This window comes from Somniosus microcephalus, chromosome 6 (genome assembly GCF_052327205.1).
Source record: "Somniosus microcephalus isolate GS21.2 chromosome 6, FLI_Smic_1.0, whole genome shotgun sequence".
Classification (NCBI taxonomy): domain Eukaryota; kingdom Metazoa; phylum Chordata; class Chondrichthyes; order Squaliformes; family Somniosidae; genus Somniosus; species Somniosus microcephalus.
In genome coordinates this window covers 170,552,798-170,577,987 of record NC_140992.1, presented here as the reverse complement: position 1 = coordinate 170,577,987, position 25,190 = coordinate 170,552,798, and the positions used below count along the sequence as shown (strand labels likewise).

At 45.7% G+C, this 25,190-nt stretch overlaps 1 protein-coding gene across 2 annotated transcripts in view; it reads right to left on the bottom strand.

Moving 5' to 3' along the window:
* pnp6 (purine nucleoside phosphorylase 6) overlaps nucleotides 1–25,190 on the bottom strand; it is a 182,422-nt gene that overhangs the window by 132,956 nt on the left and 24,276 nt on the right. The window contains exon 1 of one of the 2 annotated variants that reach the window (XM_085990927.1): nucleotides 14,735–14,901. The exons of the other annotated variant lie outside the window; for it this stretch is intronic. Coding sequence (XP_085847053.1) covers nucleotides 14,735–14,814 — 80 coding nt within the window. The 5' untranslated portion in view covers nucleotides 14,815–14,901. Of the gene's footprint in view, nucleotides 1–14,734; nucleotides 14,902–25,190 lie in introns of those variants that run through there. 2 annotated transcript variants of the gene reach the window in all.

Below are 25,190 nucleotides of genomic sequence, written 5' to 3'. Positions count from 1 at the left end.
ATGAGCTCCTGAAATGAAATGTTTCCAATTCCCCAGCACAAAGATCCCTAAACTTAATGAGCATATAATTCACAGACACACACAGACACACACAGACACACACGCACAGACACACACGCACAGACACATGCACTCACACAGACACACACACACAGACACACACACACACACACACACACAGACACTCACACAGACACACACAGACACACACAGACACACACAGACACAAACATTCATACAGACACAAAGACACACACACAGAAACACACAGACACACACACACACACGCACAGACACACGCACAGACACACACACAGACACTCACACAGACACACACAGACACACACAGACACACACAGACACAAACATTCATACAGACACAAAGACACACACACAGAAACACACAGACACGCACAGACACACGCACAGACACACGCACAGACACACGCACAGACACACGCACAGACACACGCACTCACACAGACACACACGCACAGACACACGCACACACACAGACACACACACACAGACACACACACACAGACACACACACACAGACACACACACACAGACACACACAGACACACACAGACATTCATACAGACACAAAGACACACACACAGAAACACACACAGACACACACACACACAGACACACACACACAGACATACACACACACAGACACACACACACACAGACACACACATACAGACACACACATACAGACACACATACAGACACAGGCACACACACAGACGCACACACAGACGCACACACAGACGCACACACAGACGCACACACAGACGCACACACAGACACACACACAGACACACACACAGACACACACACAGACACACACACAAACACACACACAAACACACACACAAACACTCACTGGCGTGCGGCAGGGGGTTGGGCGGACGGAAATTGTGATGTATTTGGAGTGAACCCCTCTACTGTCGCTGATTTGTCAGACTGCATGTCCAACATCCACTACTGGATGAGCAGAAATTTCCTCCAACTAAATACTGGGAAGACCGAAGCCATTGTCTTCGGTCCCGCTATAAACATTGTTCCCTGGCCACTGTTTCGGTCCCTCTCCCTGACAACTATCTGAGGCTGAACCAGACCATTTGCAGCCTTGATGTCGTTTTTGACTCCAAGCTGAACTTCCGACCCCATATCCGCTCCAGCACCAAGACCACCTACTTCCACCTTCATAACATCACCCGACTCCGCCCCTTCCTCAGCTCATCCGCTGCATAAACCCTCATCCATACCTTTGTTACCTCTAGAATTGACTATTCCAACGCTCTCCTGGCTGGCCTCCCATCTTCCAACCTACGTAAACTTGAGCCCATCCAAAACTCTGCTGTCCGTATCCTAACTCGCACCCAGTCCCGTTCACCCATCACCTGTGCTCGCTGACCTACATCGGCTCCCGGTCTGGCAACACCTCCATTTTACAATTCTCATCCTTGTTTTCAAATCCCTCCATGGCCTCGCCCCTCCCTATCTTTGTAATCTCCTCCAGCCCTACAACCCTCTAAGATCTCTGCGCTCCTCCAATTCTGGCTTATTGCACATCCCCGATTTTAATCGCTCCACCATTGGCGGCCGTGCCTTCAGCTGCCGAGACCCTAATCTCTGGAATTCCCTCCCTAAACCTCTCCGCCTCTCTATCTCTCTTTCCTCCTTTAAGATGCTCCATAAAACCTACCTCTTTGACCAATCACCTGTCCTAATATCTCTTTATGTGGCTCGGTGTCAAGTTTTGTTTGGTAACGCTCCTGTGAAGCGTCTTGGGACAGTTTGCTATGTTAAAGCCGCTATATAAATGCAAGTTGCTGTTGAGGTTCTTGTATAATGGGGGGGAAATCTCGGTACGCAAAGGGAAAAAGAAAACACATAAATCAAACTGAAATAAAAACAGAAAATGCTGGAAATCTTTGTCAGGTCAGGCAGCTTCTGTGGAGAGAGGCAGTTTCCATAACAGGCAATAAAAGGAACCAGAGAACAAAAGTGCCACATGTGATTCCAAAATGTATATGTGAGAAAGAAAAAGAGAAAGAATTGCATTTATTTAGACCTCAGGACATCCCAAAACGATTTATAGCCAATGAAGTACTTTTTAAAGTGTATTCACTGTAATAATGTGGGAAATGCAGCAGCCAATTTACACACAGCAAGCTACCACAAACAGCAATGTGATAATGGCCAGATAATCTGTTGGTTGAGGGATAAATACTGGCCAGGACACCGGGGAGATCTCACCTGCTCTTCAAATAGTGCCATGGGATCTTTTACATCTACCTGAGAGAGCAGACAGGACCTCGCTTTAACGTCTTATCCAAAAGATGGAACTCCAACAGTGCAGCACTCCAGTGTCAGCCTACTGTGACTCGCTGGAGTGGGACTTGAACCCACAACCTTCAAGACTCAGAGGTGAGTGTGCTGCCCACTTTTTTTTAATATTTTATACTTAATTGAACATTAACAACATTTACAACATCTTGATCATTACATTGTATGATACAAATCAATTCCACCGCTCTGCACAGCCATTCCGCCACCACATTTTAACATCAAAGCCTGAAGTTTAATTTGTCACCTGTAACATATATTAATCGATTGTACTTTAAAAATTGGTTGTAAAATACTGTCCTTAAATTCCTTTCTGAATAAAACATCCACAGAGCCTTATAATGATCTTTTAGCTTATATTTAAAATACTCTTTTAGATTGATTCTCCTCCCCTTACAAAACAAAGCATTCCTTCTTTGCACAATCACGAATCTAGCCAAACTGAGCATTAAAATAATTGCCGCTCCACTAGACTCGGGCAGCCTCTCCTGCAATCCCCATCTCAAAATTGAGTCCCACGGGATTCCCATTCTCGCTCTTCGGTCCCCACCCAGCAAAAAAGCTTCACACAACTGTCGAACAAAGTACTTAAAGTCATTTAACTGCGGGCATAACACCAGTAAATGGGACAGAGTCTCATCCCGTGTCCCACACATTGGGCAAGTTGCCGCCTCCACTCGTCCAATCTTGCACAAGACCGTCATGGTAAAAATCCGGTTATGAGCCAATTTGAAATCCAGTTCAATCCATTCTGGGCATTTAAAATTCGCCCACACTCCCTTCCAAATCCAGTTGAAGTCCAGCTGTGGGTATTGTTACATTGTTATAGTATGACATCGTTAAATGGAACTACTTTGGTATGGAACTACTTTGGTTAGTGTATTTATATTGCTATGTGGCACACGGTGCATGGGCAGTGCAGTGCAAGGTCGGATATCTTGTATCACTCCGCACCATGCGGCAGCACTGTAACAAAGCAAGAATACAGCTAAGTAAAAGCACTAACTAAAATGAACTAAAAGTGTCTGTAATATATGTAGTATAAGAGCACAAGGAGACACAACATGGTGGCAGCGATATAAGTGAGTACAAATTGTGCTATACGAACTACGAATAAAACAAAACGTGATTTTATGAGCTGATTGTGAGTGCCGGTGTCTGCGGTGATTGAGGGTGAATCGTACGGGAAACTAAAATGACGGCTGCCGCTGCACTGACTGTGCAAATGCAACCCCTCATGAACTGGGAAGCCGACGATATAGTAGAAGCATTCCGCAAGTTCAAACAGAAATGTGAGCTTACATTCAAAAGCTTCCTGAAGGGTACTACCAATGAGGAAAAGGTTAGTTACATTCTGTTGTGGACAGGAGAAAAAGGCCTAGATTTGTATAATAGCTGGAATTTGACTGAAGAGGAAAAGGAAAACCCTGCGACAATTTTTGATAAATTCAGCAACCATCTAGAGCCTAAATCCAATCACCGTATACACAGATACAAATTCCAGAGTCTAAGACAGGAACCCGGTGAAACAGCTGACAATTTCCTGACAAGGCTGAAAAAAGAAACCAGCAAGTGTAAATTTAAGGAAATGGAGGAAAGGCTTGTGGACCGGCTAATATGGGGGTCAGCGCATGTAGAGGTACATAAAGCCCTGATAGGAAAAGAAAAGCTCGGAATAACAGAGGCTATAGATACTGCGAGAGCTCATGAAGCAGCAAATGAAAACGTTGATTTCTCAAACGGCTGACATGCGGACAGCTTCTGAGACGGACAACAGAGTGGATGCAGTGAGAGAAAAGTACAACACACAAAGACATGCACGTGACAACGGGGGAAACATGTGCAGAAATTGTGGAAGACTGCACGATTACACAGACAAGAGAAAATGTCCAGCATATGGAACAAGCTGCAATGCATGTGGCAAACTAAACCACTGGGAAAAGAGGTGTAGAACGAAGAAAGAAGGAACATACATTAAAAACAAAGGCGGACTGCAGAACCGGAGAAAGAAACACAATATCCATGCCATGGATGAGCAGGATGATGATGATCATCATGACAATGCACTAAACATCGAAACCATAAAGATACAGCTTCACGAAATGTCCAGAGCGGAAAATACTCCGAGGAGAGAATTGCACACCATCATTCAAATCAAAAAAAAGGTCAAAGGTCGGCCCACAACCATCAACTTAAAGTTGAAGCTGGACACAGGGGCTCAGAGCAACATTCTCCCATTGAGACTCTACCAGCAGATCTTTCCTGAAAACCTGAGAGAAGATGGCTACCCGAAAAATGGTTGTTTAAAGGCAAGTAATGTCACGCTGACAGCATACGGGGGGAGTGAGATTAAACAACTCGGAATAACCTTTATCAAAGGGACACATAAAAGAAAGAACATCAACTGCATGTTCTACGTCACCGACACTGAGGGGCCAGCGATCCTGGGGTTAAACAGCTGCGAGAAGTTGAGATTGATCTCAGTGCATCACGAGCTGACGGAAACGCCACTGAAGATAGACAGCAACACCCCACTGGAGAACCGCCCACAAATCAAGAGTAAAAAAGACTTGATAGACATGTATCCGGAATGTTTCGATGATACAGTGGGATGTTTCGGAGATTTCCAATACCACATCACCATCGATCCAGAGGTAAAGCCCGTTATCCATGCTCCACGAAAAGTACCCATCGAGCTGAAGACAAAGCTTGAAAAAGAGCTAAAGGAGATGGAAGAAAAGGGAGTGATCGTAAAGGTCACTGAACCCACAGACTGGGTACGAGAAAAGCCAAACGGGCGTCTCAGAATATGTTTGGACCCCAAAGATCTAAACCAGGTGATAAAGAGGGACCACTATCCCACCCCAACGCTAGAGGAGATTATGCCATCACTGGCAGGAGCCAAGGTTTTCTCAAAACTAGATGCCAGAAATGGATATTGGAACGTGAAGTTGGATGAGGAATCAACAACACTGACAACATTCAACACACCATTTGGGCATTACAAATTCCTGCGGCTACCATTCGGGTTGAAGGTCAGTCAAGATATCTTTCAACAGAAAATAGACGAGACATACAGAGGCTGTGAAGGAGCTATAGGAATAGCTGATGATATTCAGATCTATGGGACAGATGAAAGAGACCATGACATGCACCTACATGAGGCCATGGAGAGTACCAGGAAGGCTGGCATCAAGTTAAATGCAGATAAGTGCATAGTTAAAGTCAAGGAATGCCAATTCTTCGGTATGATTTATACACCAGAAGGAGTCAAGCCAAATCCAGAGAAGATTGCGGCGATTGCTGAAATGAAACCACCCAAAGACAAGAAAGAGCTGAGGAGTTACCTCGGCTTGGTCCAATACATGAGTTCTTTCATCCCACACATGTCGGAACATACAACAAATCTCAGAGAGCTATTGAAAGAAGACGCCGAATACCAGTGGCCTGAATCACACAAAAGGAATTTCAAACAACTTAAAGAACTGTTGTGCAAAGAAACAAGTCTGTCATACTATGACAGAAGAAAACCAGTCACTCTGCAAGTAGACGCTTCTACCAGAGGACTAGGGGCAGCTCTGTTGCAGGAATGAAAGCCGATAGCTTTCGCATCAAAGGCCTTGACGTCAGCCGAGACGAGATACGCCAACATAGAAAGAGAACTATTAGCAGTAGTGTACGGATGCGAGAAATTCCATACATACCTGTATGGCAGGCGATTCACAATAGAGAGTGACCATCGTCCACTAGAACAGATCTATAAGAAGAATCTGTGCAAAGCGCCTGCAAGACTGCAAAGACTACTTCTAAGGCTCCAAAGATATGACTTCACGCTTAAATATAAGCCAGGAAAGGAAATGGTGCTAGCAGATACGTTGTCTCGATTGTCACCATATGAGAAACACGAGGTGGAGGGCCTAACAGTAAAAATCCACCACCTAGTGAATGTTACCCCTACAAAGCTCAGTCAAATCAGAGATGAGACTAGCAAAGATGAGGAATTGCAATTACTCACACAACAAGTAATACAGGGGTGGCCGGAGAGAATCCAGCAGGTACAGGCGACAATTTGTCAATACCGGACGATTAAAGACGATATTGCAGTAGAAGGCGGTATTCTCCTTGCTGGATCGAGGATCATCGTGCCAAAGACGATGCAGACACAACTTCTCCATCTCATACATGAAGGCCACATGGGAATGGAGAAATGCAAGCTGAGAGCCAGATCGGCTGTATACTGGATAGGCATGTACAAAAATATCGAACAGATGGTCTCTGCATGTGGTACATGTCAGAAATACAGAAATGCTCAACAGAAAGAGGAGATGATACCTAGTGAAATACCGTCAAGACCATGGCACACTGTTGGGGCAGATCTCTTCATGTGCAATCAAGAATGGTATCTCATAGTGGCACATTACTGTTCCAAGTTTCCTTTTGTGAGAAGGATGAAAGACTTGAGAGCCACAATTAACACCAGAATTGCAAAGAGCTTGTTTGCTGAACAAGGAATCCCGGAAAAGGTAATCTGTGACAATGGAACCCAGTTCACATCGAGTGAATTCAGAGCTCTGGCAGAAAAGTATGGGTTCAAAATAGTAACCTCATCCCCACATTTCCCAAGGGGACACGGGTTCATCGAAAGACAGATCCAGACTGTCAAGAGAACTCTCATCAAAAGTAGTGAGATGGGGGAAGACCAAGACCTTGCCCTCCTATCACTCAGATCAACACCACTGAAAGCAGACATGAAATCACCTGCGGAATTGCTGAATGGGAGGAAGTTTAAGACTACACTACCAGCAAAAATACATCCTCCCCAGGACCAGGAGGACTTCAGACAAAAGCTGGCAGAAGCACAAATCGTAGGAAGCAACCATTACGATAAACATGCAAAACGCTACCAGAATTGCTGAATGGACAATCAGTGCATGTGCAAGACCCGGTGTTGAAAACCTGGAATCCAGCCAAGGTCATTGGAAAAGCTGATACTCCAAGATCCTACTTCGTAGAGACTGAACCTGGTAACCAATACAGACGGAACAGACTCCACATCAGACCTTCACCTGAACTGGATAAGCAGCAGACAACATCAGCAACATTGACAACACCAGCTACCACAAGCAGTACAACACCAGAAACAAGCGCTACAAATCAAACAACCACGAGCATGCACACTCCAACTCCAAAGGCAACAGCAACAACAACAACGAGAGCGGAACACACCAAAACACCGCAGAGAGGAATGGTCACCACCAAATACACAAGATGGAGGGACAACATCCAACCACCTGAGCGATATCACGAATAAAACAAACCTCACGATTCTTTGTAGTTGATAATAATAGTTTAGATATAATATTTTTTAAATTTAAATTGTTAAATTTCATGTTTTAGTTTTTTGAGAAAGAGGGATGTTACATTGTTATAGTATGACATCGTTAAATGGAACTACTTTGGTATGGAACTACTTTGGTTAGTGTATTTATTTTGCTATGTGGCACACTGTGCATGGGCAGTGCAGTGCAAGGTCAGATATCTTGTATCACTCTGCACCATGCAGCAGCACTGTAACAAAGCAAGAATACAGCTAAGTAAAAGCACTAACTAAAATGAATTAAAAGTGTCTGTAATATATATAGTATAAGAACACAAGGAGACACAACAGGTATGTACTCTGCCAAAACTCCTGACCAGCAGGTGTCTTGAATCTCCATTCTCTGAATACCTCATAAAAATCTCGAGTATTACAGTTGTCAAATTGGACCTACTCTCCCCCTTTCTCCAGTACAAAGCTTGGAAAAGCAGGACGCATTTTACTTCCTTTGGAGATTTCCGCATTTATTTCTTCCATCCAATCCTGTGGCGTTGCCCTCACAATCTTCTCATACATGATTCCTATTGCTTTTCCTTCTACCTCCTGATCCTCCTCCCACACCATGTCCCTCACTATCGCTTCCGGCAACCAACCTGGACTTACCTCGTATAATACATCTTTCACACATATAATCCCAGCTTTTATAAAAGCTTGATTAACTAAAACCTCTCCTTCAATGTTGACCCACCTGTTCAAAAATAAGGGCTGTTCTAAAAATTCCTCAGCCCCCTTGGGCATAAACTGCACACCCTTTAAAAATTGGGCCCAAGTCTCTAGAACCCCCTTATAAAACCTATGGAGAAGTTTAATCGATTTCAAAAAACTATTATTGTATTCCATACACAATATTCCCTGCCCTCCTATCCCACTTCATTTTTAAAAATGCTCAAAACTCTTCCAAAAACTTGTATTTGACTTCTGAAGAAATCTCTTCACCCATTTGATTCTAAAGGATTTTTTCTTCAAATCAATATCTGGAAAATTGAGTCCTCCCTGATTTCTCCGTCCAATGATGGTATTGTATGCCACCAAGGCTGGTTTCCCTTCCCATAAAAACCTCACACAAGCCTCTCGGATGGACTTTTCCGCCCACTCAGGAATATCCTCCACCGTCAAGAAGTACCATAGCTTAGATAGCAGGAGGGCAGACACCACTGTCGCTCTTCCTTGCACTTTCAACCACGTTCTTTCCCATCTTCCCAAAATCTTTTTAATTTTCATAAACTTTGGTTCCCAATTTAATCGATCCACTTCATCCCTGTCTTTCTTGCACCCCATATGCACCCCCAGAACTTCCAAAACCTCCACCACCGTAAAGGGACATTCCCCCAGCCATTCCCCCCTACCCCTCCCTGCAACCAGGCATTGGGACTTACTATAATTCACTCTGGCTCCTGAAGCTCTACAATATTCCTCCACTACATCCATAGCTTTCCTCACTGACTCCCCATTTCTCAATGTTAAGGTTGTGTCATCTGCATATTGGTGTATCACTGACACCAGCCCAGAACTGGGGACCACAATCCCAACTACACCTTGTTTCTTTCGCATCATGTAACCTAATGGTTCTGCTACCAATGTCAACCCTGTCTCACTGATCTCTGTATCGGAAAATACTTGGATAAAAAAGCATTACTTTTAACGCAGCTAAATATGTTTGAATAAAAATTCCTTATCCACTGAATGAAATTTTCCTTGAAACCAAATGCTTCCAAAACCTTCAATAAAAACTCATGAGAGACCCTATCAAGGGCTTTAATACATAAGCCTCCCTCCCACTGTCTTCCATGAGCTCTATAGCATCTCGGATTGAGACCACAGAGTCTGCGATGTCCCGGCCTATGACTCCATAGGACTGAGAGGGCCAAACTATCTCCGGTAACACCTCCTTCAAACGATTTGCCATAACCCTCGCCAAGATCTTATAATCTACATTTAATAATGTGATGGGCCTCCAATTCTTCAGATCCCGTCTATCCCCTTTATTTTTATAATAAGCTAAGCTTATGATACCTCTCCTCATAGATGGGGCCAGGCTTCCCTCAATTTTAATTTCCTTAAAAACTTCTAAGAGCAATGGACTTAAAACCTCGAAAAATTCTTTATAAAATTCTGCACTTAGTCCATCGGACCCTGGGCTTTTCCCCCCCTTCATTCCACTTATTGCTACTTTTATTTCCGCTAATCCTACTTCTTTGTCACACATGCTTCCCTCATCCTCCTTTAAACCCTCTTCAATAAAAGCAGTAACCTTCTCCATCGCCAAATTGGAAATGTCTTCTTTTGTATATAACTCTTGATAAAAGCTGCTAGCCGCCTCTAAAATCTCCCCACTTTCATGAATGATCTTCTCCCCAACCTTCAACTCTTCAATTAACGATAATCTCTGTCGCAGCTTCTCTTGCTCTAGAAAATATCTAGTGCATCTTTCGCCCTCCAATGCATCTCTAGCCTTTGCACGGAGAATGGCCCCCTTGCATTTTTCAGCTTGCAATAATTCCCACTCTTCCTTTAGCACCCGTAACTTAGTCTCAGCTCCCTTATCCCCTCCGTCAACTGCTTTACAGGTATCCGTAAACCTTTTGTTTATATTCTCTTCTCGATGCCGGTTAGCTGCCGCCCTCTTTTTCCCATAACGTACCGAAAAAACTTTTACCTCATATTTGAAATTGTCCCACCAAACTCTTCTTTCTTTCAAGAACAAAGGTTCCTTCCGAGCATTCTTTATTATATTTATAATCCCTTCTTTATAAGCAATTTCTTTCAGGTATTGATTGTTTAAAATCCACACCCCTGAACCGATCTTAACTCTGCTGTTCCTAATTCTAAGAACCAAAGCCGAGTGATCACTAAAAAAATACTTTTTTATAATAAATCTCCATCACCTCCGAACTTAACCCTCCCGCATTAACACAAAATCTATTCGGCTCTGTTTTAAAACATCACCCACCCAACCTGCTCTGGAGAACTCCCTTTTTATGGGGTTCCGGTCCCTCCATAAGTCTCTCAAATTTAAATTTGCCATCATTTTTACAATCATCCCTCTGGAGTTATCATCCTTAAAGGTCAATAGGAAAATACTGCAGATGCTGGAAATCCGAAATAACAACAGAAAATGCTGGAAAATCTCAGCAGGCCAGGCAACATCCGTGGAGAGAAATTAGAGTCGACGCTTCGGGTGAACCCTTTTTCAAAACTGGAAAGGAAATTAAATAGATCGAAGGCAGGGCTGCGAGAGAACAAAAGAAGTAAAGAGACATTAAGTGGGAATGGAGCGGTGAATTAAAATGACAGGCGACCGGAAGCTCGGTGTTAAATCTGTGAGTTATCTAGTTAATTAAGACACAGACTAATTAATAACAATCAAAAACAGGTCTTTACTGGTTGGAGGTAGGGACTATTCTGAATACAAGATTACTGCACAGTGCTTATATACCGGTGTGTTCACCCCCGGTATTACGTCTACAGCAGCCTGAGAAAGTAGTACATCTCTTAAGGTGGAACAGGCTTAAGCTCTCTTAAGGTGGAACAGGTTACATACACAACACTCGGGGTCACCCTTACGGACTGAACGGAGGTGTTCCGCAAAGCGGTCACCCAATCTGCATTTGGTCTCCCCAATGTGGAGGAGACTGCATCATGAGCAGCGAATACAGTATACTAGATTGCAAGAAGTACAAGTAAATCGTTGTTTCACCTGGAAGGGGTGTTTGGGGCCCTGGACAGTGGGAAGGGGGGAGGTATAGGGGCAGGTGTTACATCACCTGCGCTTGCACGGGAAGGTGCCGGGGGAAGGGGAAGGGCTGTTGGGGGTGACAGAGGAGTGGACTAGGGTGTCTCGGAGGGAGCGGTCCCTACGGAATGCTGAAAGGGGAGGGGAAGATGCGTTTGGTGGTGGGATCACTTTGGAGGTAGCGGAAATGGCGGAGGATGATCCGTTGAATGTGGAGGCTGGTGGGGTGAAAGGTGAGGACAAGGGGAACCCTATCGTGGTTCCGGGAGGGAGGGGCAGGGGTGAGGGCAGAAGTGCGGGAGATAGAACGGACACGGTCGAGGGCCGTGTCAACCACGGTAGATGGGAATCCTCGGTTGAGGAAAAAGGAAGACATGTCGGAAGCACTGGTGTGGAAGGTGGCATCGTCGGAGCAGATACGGCGGAGATGGAGAAACTGGGAGAATGGAATAGAGTCCTTACAGGAGGCAGGGTGGGAGGAAGTGTAGTCCAGGTAGCTGTGGGAGTCAGTGGGCTTGTAGTGAATATTGGTCGATAACCTATCCCCAGAGATGGAGACGGAGAAGTCAAGGAAGGGAAGGGAGGAGTCAGAGATGGACCATGTGAAGGTGAGGGAAGGGTGGAAATTGGAGGCAAAGTGAATGAAATTGTCTAGTTTGGGGCCAGAGCAGGAAACGGCACCGATACAGTCATCAATGTATCGGAAAAAGAGGTGAGGGAGGGGACCTGAGTAGGCCTGGAACAAAGAGTGTTCCACATATCCCACGAAAAGGCAGGCATAGCTGGGACCCATGCGGGTACCCATAGCAACACCTTTGATTTGGAGGAAATGAGTGGAGTTAAAGGAGAAGTTGTTAAATGTGAGAACAAGTTCAGCCAGGCGGAGGAGGGTGGTGATGGATGGGGACTGGTCGGGCCTCTGTTCAAGGAAGAAGCGGAGCGCAGATTAGGTGACCGCTTTGCGGAACACCTCCGTTCAGTCCGTAAGGGTGACCCCGAGCTTCCGGTCATCTGTCATTTTAATTCACCGCTCCATTCCCACTCGGACCTCACCATCCTTGGCCTCTTGCATTGTTCCACGGAAGCTCAACGTAAACTCGAGGAACAGCACCTCATCTTCCGGTTAGGCACTTTGCAGCCTTCCGGACTCAATATCGAGTTCAACAATTTCAGATCATAACCTCGGCCCCCATTACATTTTTACTTATATTTTTTTTCCACCCCTTTGTTTTGGGTTTTCCCTCCCCCCCCCTTTTCCATTTTTTTCTCTCTCCCACGTGGCAGCTGTCTCTCATCCTGCCAGTACACTTCACACCTAATCTGAGCTGTCTTTTGTCTCCACTGTCCTATTACCATCTCGTCTGGTTTTGAATACCTCTTAATGTCTCTTTACTTCTTTTGTTCTATCGCAGCCCTGCCTTCGATCTATTTCATTTCCTTTCCAGTTTTGAAAAAGGGTTCACCCGAAATGTCGACTCTAATTTCTCTCCACGGATGCTGCCTGGCCTGCTGAGTTTTTCCAGCATTTTCTGTTGTTATCTTTAAAGGTCATCTGGGCTGAAATGTCCATCCAAGATAAAAATACATTAAAATCCCCCACTATACAAGGATTTTCCACCTCTGCCGCTTCAGTGAATAACCCCCGAAAAAACTCGCGACGTTTGCAATGGTCGTTCGGTGCATAGATATTAAAGAGATCACAATTAAATCGCTCCATTTTTACCCTTAGCCGTAAAAATCTCCCCTCAGTGTCCTTGTCCATCAAGGCAACGTTCTCTTTTATGGACGGACTCACCAAAACAGCCACCCCTCTACGGTTATTGTTTGCATAACTTGCAAACACCTCTCCCTTCCAAACCTTCTGAACTCTTTCTAGAATATCCTCATCCCAAAAGGTTTCTTGCAGACACAACAAGTCCGAACCTTTAAAACCCTGCAACAACGGCTGCAATTTCTTCTCACCCCTCAGTCCGTTCACATTAATCGAGACCAATGTAATCATGGCTCCAAAGAAGGGAAGTATGCCTGATAATCTCCCCATCATTTAATCTCTGGCTCCTCCCTCCTCTCATGCTCCTTCTCAACTTTTCGGGCAGCTGTTGCTTTTTCCTGCAGCCTCCGGCTCTTTTTCACCTCCTGTTTGACCCCTCCCTGCTGTTCCAGCCTCTTCCTTGCATTAAGTTTGGGCACAGGAGCTGCCCTTTCTCCCTCCTTCTGCCCCTCACTAACCTTTCCCTTTGTGGGCCCAAAAGGCCCTAAAACCTGAAAACCAAACCCCAAAACCCACCACCAACTTTTTACAAAACTCTCTCCAACTCCCAGCTGCAATCAGGCAACCAGTAACACCTGGCTCACTCCTAGCCCCTCCCACCTAGAGAGTGCTGCCCACTGAGCCACAGCTGACACAGTAGGCTGAACAGGTAACCTGCAACTGGTCACTCTGCATATGAAATGGGAATGGTGGCTTGGTGAAGAAATGAAGACACTGGATAAAGAACTGATAAAAATGAGCAGTCTTGTTAAATGATTGTACAAAATCCCCCAAGTTTCCTTGTGCAACAAAAGATAAGTGTATCGCTGCCCCACTGTATCACTTGATGAAAGAAAGTAATTAAGATTACTTGTTTCACCAACACTTGACTTTCTGTTCACTGTTTTATGAATGAAATGTTCCTTCAATAATGTACTAAATTGGATAGTATTTCTGGTCTAGGGCGACATGCATTTAATTACAAAAGGACTGGCTGCCAAGATTTGGGAGAACTCGTCACTTGAAGGTTCCTCTATGGAATGACCCTCCGGGTGCAGTGACACATAAGCCACTGTAACCTGGGCTTCAATCCAACCAGATTGTCCTCCAGACCACTCGAAAGAGCTCTCAATGGCTACACCCCCGGGCCTGAGCTCATTCCTCACCTGTCTACTGAGCAGATTTACACGAGAGACACCTGCTCGGCCTACTTTGCTGAGCCAAACTACTTAATGTCACTGCATGTCTTGGTGTTACCAGGCTGCACAGTGTCATAGATAGTTCAACCAACCTGAAGACTTGGGCCAATGTTACCTTGCTGAGTCTTCTGGGTGTATGTGCATGTAAATGTGCTGAAAGGCCAAGATCATTTCAACTGAGGCTGGTGGGCCCGGATCTGTTTGGCAGCCTCTCAGTTTGCATGGTGCCACCCGGAGATGCCACCGTGAGGAACCCTGCCATATTTACGGAGATCCTTCTACCACTTGATAACACAGTGTAAAGGTCGGACCTTGTCCTGTGTCTTTGGGGCTGTAGTGTGGTCCATCTTGCCAGATGCCTCATTGTCATCCTATTCATCACCGTCAACATCCTCGCTCTCCTCCCCTGAGAAGGATGGCTTCTCGCTACAACTCTATGTCACTTGATATGGAAGATTCATCTATGGAGACACGGGGGAATATTTCCATTAATTGACTTTGGACTGTGCAGAAATTGCACATATGTACAGGATGAGCAGGAATATTATAATGTAATATAAATGAGCGAAATACGTCAAACCATATATTTCCCTCATTTAACAGCATAGGGTGGCGTGGACCCTGTAAAGCAATAGGTTGAATTATCGAAAGTGAAGAAGAAACTGGGTAATTTTTAAAGTTTTCCTTTGTCAGCCAGAGCCCAATGGGCCCTCTGATGCAGTCTCTCCCCTCCTCCACTGGGACAGATGCCTTCGCTCCTCTTCATAGAATCATAGAATGGTTACAGAATGGAAGAAGGCCATTCAGCCCATCGAGCCCGTGCTGGCTCTCTGCAAGCGCACCTCAGCTAGTCCCACACCCCGCCCTTTCCCCGTAGCACTGCAAATATTTTTCCTTCAGGTACTTATCCAATTCCCTTTTGAAAGCCATGATTGAGTCTGCCTCCACCACACTTTCAGGCAGTGCATTCCAGATTTTAACCACTCGCTGCGTAAAAATGTTTTTCCTCATGTGACCTTTGGTTCTTCTGCCAATCACCTTAAATCTCTGTCCTCTGGTTCTCAACCCTTCTGCCAATGGGAACAGTTTCTCTCTATCTACTCTGTCCAGACCCCTCATGATTTTGAACACATTTATCAAATCGCCTCTCAATCTTCTCTGCTCTAAGGAGAACAACCCCAGCTTCTCCAGTCTATCCTCATAACTGAAGTCCCTCATCCCTGAAATCATTCTCGTAACTCTTTTCTGGACCCTCTCTAAGGCCTTCACATCTTTCCTAAAGTGCGGTGTCCAGAATTGGACACAGTACTCCAGTTGAGTGTTTTATAAAGGTTCATCATAATTTCTACGCTTTTGTACTCTGTACCTCTATTCATGAAGCTCAGGATCCTGTATGCTTTTCTAACTGCTTTCTCAACCTGCCCTGCCACCTTCAACGATTTGTGTACACATACACCCCTAGGTCTCTCTGTTCATGCACCCCCTTTAGGATTGTACCCTTTAGTTTACATTTCCTCTCTTCATTCTTTCAACCAAAATGTATCATTTCACACTTTTCTGCTTTAATTTTCATCTGCCACGTGTTCGCCCATTCCACCAGCCTGTCTATGTCCTCTCGAAGTCTATCACTACCCTCTTCACTGTTCATTATACTTCCAAGTTTTGTGTCCCCTGGTGTGGGCGTCCAACCCAATGATTTGAATCCCCCCACCGCGAAATCTGGGCAGGGTCAGGGACATAGCCAGTGGGCACATGGCATTTCCGCTTCACTCCAGATACACTCCCCTTCCCAACCCGGACTCCCCAGGCGTATCAGGGCCCAGCTCTGTACCATTAACGTTCAGTTTGGTTTATTCCTTGATCTGATTACCAGGAATGTTCTTTCTATGTGTAAAATAAAACCCGGTTTGCTACATTTTATGGACTTGCATGTTGCATGTGGCATGTCCATACCTTCCAGATATGGACCACCAGGCCCATCAATGCTGCATTTGATAGTGCAACAGCCTCTCCAGTCACTAGTAATGGTCACTACTAGGGAAGTTTATCATTGTGTATGTGAGACTGGCTTTCTATTGCATCTACCCTGCTCATTTGACAAAAATCCAGGCACCTATAGGCTGACATTGGGAACACCAGCTGCAGTTTGAGTATTTGTACTTATCGACAGGTCTATGTAAAGGGCCAAGGCTAATAGTGCAAGACACTAGAGCCGTGAAATTCGGCTCCATAGTGCCTGGTTTTTGGCCACTACGAGTGCCATATTGTGTCCAAAATGGCATCCGCGCCATGCGTGCACATTTCTGGTGCGAGCCGCGCCAGACGCCATTTTGCTGTGGTCGTTAGTGCGGGCGCTGGGAACATGCGCCAGAAGTATGCAGAGTAGGCAGCTCGTGAGGTCAGTCAGCGTGTAATGCAGATTTGACGCCAGCGCTGCCATTTTCAACCTCAATGCTCCAGCTAACAATACAATACAATACAATACAAATCGCTTTATTGGCATGATAAGGTACATCTTATGTTGCCAAAGCATCAAAATACATTTATGGTTGAACACATAAACGTGGTTCCATTCATACAGTGTATAAACAGGTATATCCCTGAGTTTATAAATATACATTCGCCTTGTTTATATATACTCTTGTCTTAGTTTACTGGTTGTCCCTCTGTTCATGGCAAGCTGTAACATAGTGTGCCGCCAGTGTTACACAGCTTCTCTCCTCCCCCAGTAGGAATGGGAGTTTTTGGTTGTCAGTCAGATTTCTGAATTCAGGGCATATTTGTGAGAATTTTTGGTAGAAATTCTCTCTGATGCCCTGATATTTTCCACAGGCTGTGAGGAAGTGCATCTCTGTCTCAACTACTCCCTGACTGCAGTGAGAGCATATCCTGTCTTCTCTTGGCAGCCTGGTCTGCCTGTGTCTGCCTTTTTCGATCGCTAGGCTATGTTCGCTAAGTCTGTACCTTGTCAAGGTTCTTCTCAGTTTGTTATCCTTTACCATGGTCAGGTAATCAGCTATGTTGTATTGTCTGTTTAGGGCCAAGTAGCAATTGAGTTTGCTTTGGGTTTTTGTTGTTTCTGCCCAATATGACAGATATTTTTCCTTTTGCTTAGCGACGATTGTGTTGGGTCGAATTCTTTGTCTCTCTTAAAGACGCACAGCTGAACATGCAAAGTTTACGTGCTGCCTGCATCAGACGCAACGGGCGTGGCTTAATCGCACATCGCCATACCTACGCCTGTTTTTTGGTGGCTATCGAATTTAACCCCCTTGAATTCAGCATTTATCCCAATGTGCTTCATAAAAGGGATGGGGGAACCTGACACCAAGAAGGGATTTGGACAAGAGTTAGGCGAGTTCTGATCTCGGGTTCTGAGGAGGATTTTGAAAATGGGACTTGGCAATGGGTAGGAACTTGATGGCTGAAGAGAAGTCGAGATCAATCAGGGAGTAGTGATGCCTAGCTCGAGTTTCCAAAATTGGATACAGCACTGAGGAACCAAACCGTCGGGGGAGGGGAGGATGCAAAATAAGATAAAGTTCAAAAGAGTGATTATAAGGAGAGAGAGGAGTCGATAATGGGGAGAGGCGAGAAAGTAAAATACTGGCCTGGCAAACCACCTCAGGCACTGGAACATATTGGTGGGACTTGGTGTCTGAGAGGTGGTGGTGGTATTACCCTATGTCATCCCAGGAGATCTAGCTTTGTGTGGGAGATTCTATCCCTCTTCCTAAGAAAGGTACAGTAGCCTAGTGATTATGATACTGTATGAGTAACCTAGAGGTTTTAAACTCAAATCCCAGCATGGTAAATTATGCAATTGAATTCAGGTAATTTGTGGGCAAGCACCAGTAATGTGATGATGCAAGCTACATGATTATCATAAAAACCCAACTGGTTCACTAATGTCTTAAGGGAAGAGAACAAGGTAATCCTACCTGGTCTGGCCAACATGTAACTCCAGTCCCACACTATGTGGTTGACTGTTAGTGCCCTCAGAGCAACTAGGAATGGATAATAAATGCTGCCTTGAGTCACAGCCACTGCCACCGTTCAACAAGTACTTAGAAGGTGGCACACTGTTGGGTAAGAAACAGGCCCACTCCATTGTCTGACTGACCCATCATAGAATTCAAGTAGAGGAACGTGGTGAAGGGCCAGTGCTCAATCTGCAGGGCATCACTAATGTTGAAACGGATACAAGATGAGGTAGATCAAGAACTAATGATGAAGTATCTCAGGATAAGGGGTCGGCCATTTAGACCTGAGATGAGGAGGAATTTCTTCGCTCAGAGGGTAGTGAATCTTTGGAATTCTCTGCCCCAGAGGGCTGTGGATGCTCAGTCGTTGAGTACCTTTGGGCTCTAGGGGAATCAAAGGATATGGGAATCTAGCGGGAAGGTGGAGTTGAGGTAGAAATTCAGCCATGATCTTATTGAATGGCAGAACGAGCTCGAGGGGCCGTATGGCCTACTCCTACTCCTATTGCTTACATTCTTATGTTTTTAAGTGATGTGTTTTAAAAGCCTGTAGATCGAGACAGGTCGCAAGTCCCACAGGACAGAGGTTCCTGGGAAAGTAGGAAACAGTGCGATGCGCCTTTACTGCAACACAAGAAGAGCGAGTAGGATGGTGTGTTGTCTACTCGGAAGGATCAAAGAAGGAAAGCTCAAAGGAGCATTGACCATAATAATATGAAAAATAGTGACAAGAAATGTTGGACCGAGGAGCAAATCATAGAATCATACCGCACGGAAGGAGGCCATGCAGCCCATTGTGCCTGTGCCGGCTCTTTGAAAGAGCTCTCCAATTAGTCCCACTCCCCCGCTCTTTCCCCATAGCCCTGTAAATGTTTCCTTTTTAAGTATTTATCCAATTCCCTTCTGAAAGTTACTACTGAATCTGCTTCCACCACCCTTTCAGGCAGCGCATTCCAGATCACAACTCGCTGCGTAAAAAACAATTGTCCTCATCTCCCTCCTGGCTTTTTTGCCAATTATCTTAAATCTGTGTCATCTGGTTACCGACCCTCCTGCCAATGCCCCTATCTACTCTATCGAAACCCCTCATAATTTGAAACACCTCTATTAAATCTCCCTTAACCTTCTCTGCTATAAGGAGATTATATCCCAGCTTCTCCAGTCTCTCCACGTAACTGAAGTCCCTCATCCCTGAAAGAAAGGTTGAAAGATGTTGTCAGACAAGCTTTTTCTTGTACCCTCTTTAGGAGTGTTGTACAAACACCGGTGCCATCTAATAGACTTATTCAATGGCTGTGCTCCCGTGAGCTCTATATTTATCTGTTTTACAGGCAACACATGTCTACAGCAGCTACTCAGCTCCAGACTGTGAGAGACAGGTTGTAAACTCTCAAGGACAGCCGGCTCCTCTGGTTGCACAGACTTTGAGTGCGGGCTCTCCCATCACCACACGGGATGTGGACACAGCCAATGTTAAAACGAGCATGAGTAATTATAGTCAAGGAGCACTCTGCCAGCACCTGGACAACGCCTTCTGAAGACTGATTTCTATTTTATTGACCTGTTATCAGGATGTACTTGGAAGAATACAGGGTGATGTGCTTATCTATGGCCATCCAGCCACGAGTCATATTGGCTGTTGGGACTTAGTAGCCAAAAAGGGAGGGAATTCAGTGTTGGGAAATGGGCCATTCCACCTCCATCCCAGGTCAGCACCAAGCTCTCATAGATCAACAACAACTTGCATTTATATAGCGTCAGGTGTAGCAGGGATTAATTAGAAGATGAAGCTCCTCCTACACTGACCTGACAATGCCCAGTGAGAGAGGAGGCTTGTATCATAACATTCTAAGCTGCATCCAAAACCGGATTGCCACCAACCTTTTTTTGAATCAGATGACTGGAAATTTAAAAAATGTAAATCGGGCATCAAAGGTCTCTGATAGGTTGAAAAGCCATTCCAAGTGGCAATAGAGAGCCAAAATGTTAAAGTTTGACATCATTAGAGCAACTAAGTAAAATGTAAGGGTTTGTTCAGATCAGTATCAGGCAGGTGGGGAGCAGGACAAGCTGGAATGTAGTAACGTAAGGGTTAAACACGAGAAAGGGACAGCCCTAGATGAAGGGTCACAGCCCATCGTACAGGACCCTACAAATGATAAAAACCAAGATCAAGTAAATCAGTGATGAGGTGGCAGGAAGCCTGTGTTTAAAAAGCCGATAGATTACATGAGGGCAATGGGGAGCTCCACAGATTGGGACAGAATGAATTGGAGTTGGAGTCATTACAATAAGTCTTGATTGCAACACAGTGAGGATATAGTGAGGTGAAAGAGCTTAAGGATAGTGTATTTGGAGAAACAAGTGAGGAAAACTAAGACCAGCCAAGAAAGGTTGCAATGAAGGAAGGCGAAAGCTAGAGGTGAGAGGTTGCCTGTTAAATGGCAAACCTTTGTTTGTATCCTGCCCAGGAGAGTGAGAGAGGTGCGTGCAAAGCCTTTCCAGATATATAAGCAGTAATCAGATCATGGACTGATCTGAGCTTTGTAGTGAGTTAGCAGTTGTTGAAAGAGTTGCATTTCTATAGCGCCTTTCATGACCTCAGGACGTCCCAAAGCACTTTACAGTCAATGAAGTACTTTTGAAGTGTAGTCACCATTGTAATGTAGGAAACACGGCAGCCAATTTATGCACAGCAAGCTCCTACAAACAGCAACATGATAATGACCAGATAATCTGTTTTTGTTATGTTGAATGAGGGATAAATATTGACCAGGACACTGGGGAGAACTCCCCTGCTCTTCTTCAAAATAGTGCCATGGGATCTTTTACGTTCACCTGAGAGAGCAGACAGGGCCTCGGTTTAATGTCTCATCTGAAAGACGGCACCTCCAACAATGCAGCGCTCCCTCAGCACTGCACTGGAGTGTCAGCCTAGATTTTTGTGCTCAAGTCTCATGGAGTGGGACTTGAACCCACAATCTTCTGACTCAGACGCGAGAGTGCTGCCCACTTTTTTTTTTATAAATATACTTTATTGAACATTAAGAACATTTACAACATCTTGATCATTTCATTGTATGATACAAATCAATTCCACCGCTCTGCACAGCCATTCCGCCACCACATTTTAACATCAAAACCTGAAGTTTAATTTGTCTCCTGTAACATATATTAATCGATTGTACTTTAAAAATTGGTTGTAAAATACTATCCTTAAATTCCTTTCTGAATAAAACATCCACAGAGCCTTATAATGATCTTTTAGCTTATATTTAAAATACTCTTTTAGATTGATTCTCCTCCCCTTAAAAAACAGGGCATTCCTTCTTTGCACAATCACGAATCTAGCCAAACTGAACATTAAATTAATTGCCGCTCCGCTAGACTCGGGCAGACTCTCCTGCAATCCCCATCTCAAAATTGAGTCCCACGGGATTCCCATTCTCGCTCTTCGGTCCCCACCCAGCAAAAAAGCTTCACACAACTGTCGAACATAGTACTTAAAGTCATTTAACTGCGGACATAACACCAGTAAATAGGACAGAGTCTCATCCCGTGTCCCACACACTGGGCAAGTTGCCGCCTCCACTCGCCCAATCTTGCACAAGACCGTCATGGTAAAAATCCGGTTATGAGCCAATTTGAAATCCAGTTCAATCCACTCTGGACATTTAAAATTCGCCCACACTCCCTTCCAAATCCTGTTGAAGTCCAGCTGTGGGTATATACTCTGCCAAAACTCCTGACCAGCAGGTGTCTTGAATCTCCATTCTCTAAATACCTCATAGAAATCTCGAGTATTACAGTTGTCAAATTGGACCTACTCTTCCCCCTTCCTCCAGTACAAAGCTTGGAAAAGCAGGATGCATTTTACTTCCTTTGGAGATTTCCGCATTTATTTCTTCCATCTGTGGCATTGCCCTCACAATTTTCTCATACATAATTCCTATTGCTTTTTCCTCTACCTCCTGATCCTCCTCCCACACCATGTCCCTCACTATCGCTTCCGGCAACCAACCTGGAATCACCTCGTATAATACATCTTTCAGAGATATAATCCCAGCTTTTATAAAAGCTAGATTAAATAAAACCTCTCCTTCGATGTTGACCCACCTGTTCAAAAATAAGGGCTGTTCTAAAAATTCCTCAGCCCCCTTGGGCACAAACTGCACACCCTTTAAAAATTGGGCCCAAGTCTCTACAACCCCCTTATAAAACCTATGGAGAAGTTTAATCGATTTCAAAAACATATTATTGTATTCCATATACAATATCCCCTGCCCTCCTATCCCACTTCGTTTTAAAAAATGCTCAAAATAACTCTTCCAAAAACTTGTATTTGACTTCTGAAGAAATCTCTTCACCCATTTGATTCTAAAGGATTTTTTCTTCAAATCAATATCTGGGAAATTGAGTCCTCCCTGATTTCTCCGTCCAATGATGGTATTGTATGCCACCAAGGCTGGTTTCCCTTCCCATAAAAACCTCACACAAGCCTCTCGGATGGACTTTCCACCCACTCATGAATATCCTCCACCGTCAATAAGTACCATAGCTTAGATAGCAGGAGGGCAGACACCATTGTCGCTCTTCCTTGCACTTTCAACCACCTTCTTTCCCATCTTCCCAAAATCTTTTTAATTTTCATATGCACCCCCAGAACTTCCAAAACCTCCACCACCTTAAAGGGACATTCCCCCAACCATTCCCCCCTACCCCGCCCTACAACCAGGCATTGGGACTTACTATAATTCACTCTGGCTCCTGAAGCTCTACAATATTCCTCCACTACATCCATAGCTTTCCTCACTGACTCCCCATTTCTCAATGTTAAGGTTGTGTCATCTGCATATTGGTGTATCACTGACACCAGCCCAGAACTGGGGACCACAATCCCAACTACACCTTGTTTCTTTCGCATCGTGTAACCTAATGGTTCTGCTACCAATGTGTACAACAGTGGGGACAGGGGACAACCCTGTCTCACTGATCTCTGTATCGGAAAATACTTGGATAAAAAACCATTACATTTAACACAGCTAAATATGTTTGAATAAAAAATCCTTATCCACGGAATTAAATTTTCCTTGAAACCAAATGCTTCCAAAACCTTCAATAAAAACTCATGAGAGACCCTATCAAAGGCTTTCTCTTGATCTATCTATCTATCTATATATATATATAAGACCTCTTCTGTCTGTCTGTCTGTCTATTCTCTATACGTTCGAAAGTTATAGAGCGTACCTACACGCGTGTCACGTCAAAAGAAAGCTTACGATTACGGACCGGTCATAGGCGTATTTACGTTTCGGCCGGACAAAAATTGCGCCCGCGGTATCCAAAAAACGTTCAACATTCCGCTCATTATCATCTCATTAGCGATAGAGTGACATCGAGGTCGACCAATCGTACGCCGGGTCCTGGCGCGTGCGGGCGGGCCCTCCTCCGTCGAGTGACGGGACGATTGACCAATCCTACGCTTCGGTGACCTGACGGTCGACCAATCGGTGCGTGTGTGGGGCGGGCCCTTATCGTTCTGAACCGAGGTGAGTCGCCGCCATCTTGATTCCAAACTTTTCTTTCTTTTTCCCGCTTTCTGCGTCTTTCAAAAAAAATGTTGCTTTTAAAACACATATTGTTTTTTAAAAAAGTTAATTACTTTCTAAATCTTTTATCTAATCTCATTAATTTTCCTACCTTTCCCCGTTTTTCCAGGTAGGCCTCGAAGCATCGGCCTCTCCTTCCGCACCCACGCCCGAGCTAGGCACCTCCCGGCCCCAGTCAACAAGCGGCCCCCGATCGCCGCCATCTTTGTGAAGGCTGGAGGGGCGGGCCTCAGCCGAGCGCCGCTACCTTAGTAAAGGATGCGCGCAGCAGCAGGAGCAGCTGAGACGCGGCGTCTCTCTCTGTTCCCCCGCTCTGCTCGGGCGGGCGGGTTTGGAGAGCGGGAAGGGTTACCCCGGCAACCGGGCCCGCCGGCCGTCTCTTACAGCCGCAATCGAAGCTCTTCAAGCCAGCTCGGGAGGGCGGGGGCATGTCAGTGCGTGGGGCGGCACGGAGCTCCGTGCAGCCATCGCCAGCGCTGGGCTCGGGGTGCTTTGTGGCCTGCGGCCGAACAGCGGCTGCGGACCTCGAGCTGACCGGGGCGCTGGACTCGGCTGGGCCATGTCTTTGCGGGTGTTCGCCTCGGCCAACGGCATCAGGGTGACGGCCGAGGCCGCCAAAAGCGTCCAAGGGAACGCGTTCATCCAGGTGCCGAGGCCCGGGGCGGAAAGAGGATTGGAGCGAGGGATGAGGGCTCGGGCAGGGGAGAGGGAGAGGAGGGAGGGAGGAGGAGGAGGGTAGGGGGGAGGGACGAGGAGGAGGGGAGGGGGGGAGGGAGGAGGAGGAAGGGGGAGAGGGAGGGAGGGGGGTAGGGAGGGGGGGGAGGAGGGGGGAGGGAGGGGGGAGAGGGAGGAAGGGGGTAGGGAGGTTGTGAGAGGGAGGAGGTGGTGAGAGGGAGGAGGAGGGGGGTAGGGAGGTGGTGAGAGGGAGGAGGAGGGGGAGAGGGGGAGGAGAGGAGGGAGAGAGAGAGAGGGGGGGGGAGGGGAGAGAGGGGTGGGGGGAAGGGAGAGAGAGAGAGGGTGGGGGGGAGGGGAGAGAGAGGGTGGGGGGAGGGGAGAGAGAGAAGAGGGTGGGGGGGTAGAGGGGAGGAGAGAGAGAGGGCGGGGGGGAGGAGAGAGAGAGTGGAGGGGGGAGGGGAGAGAGAGAGTGGGGGGGAGGGGAGGAGAGAGGGTGGGGG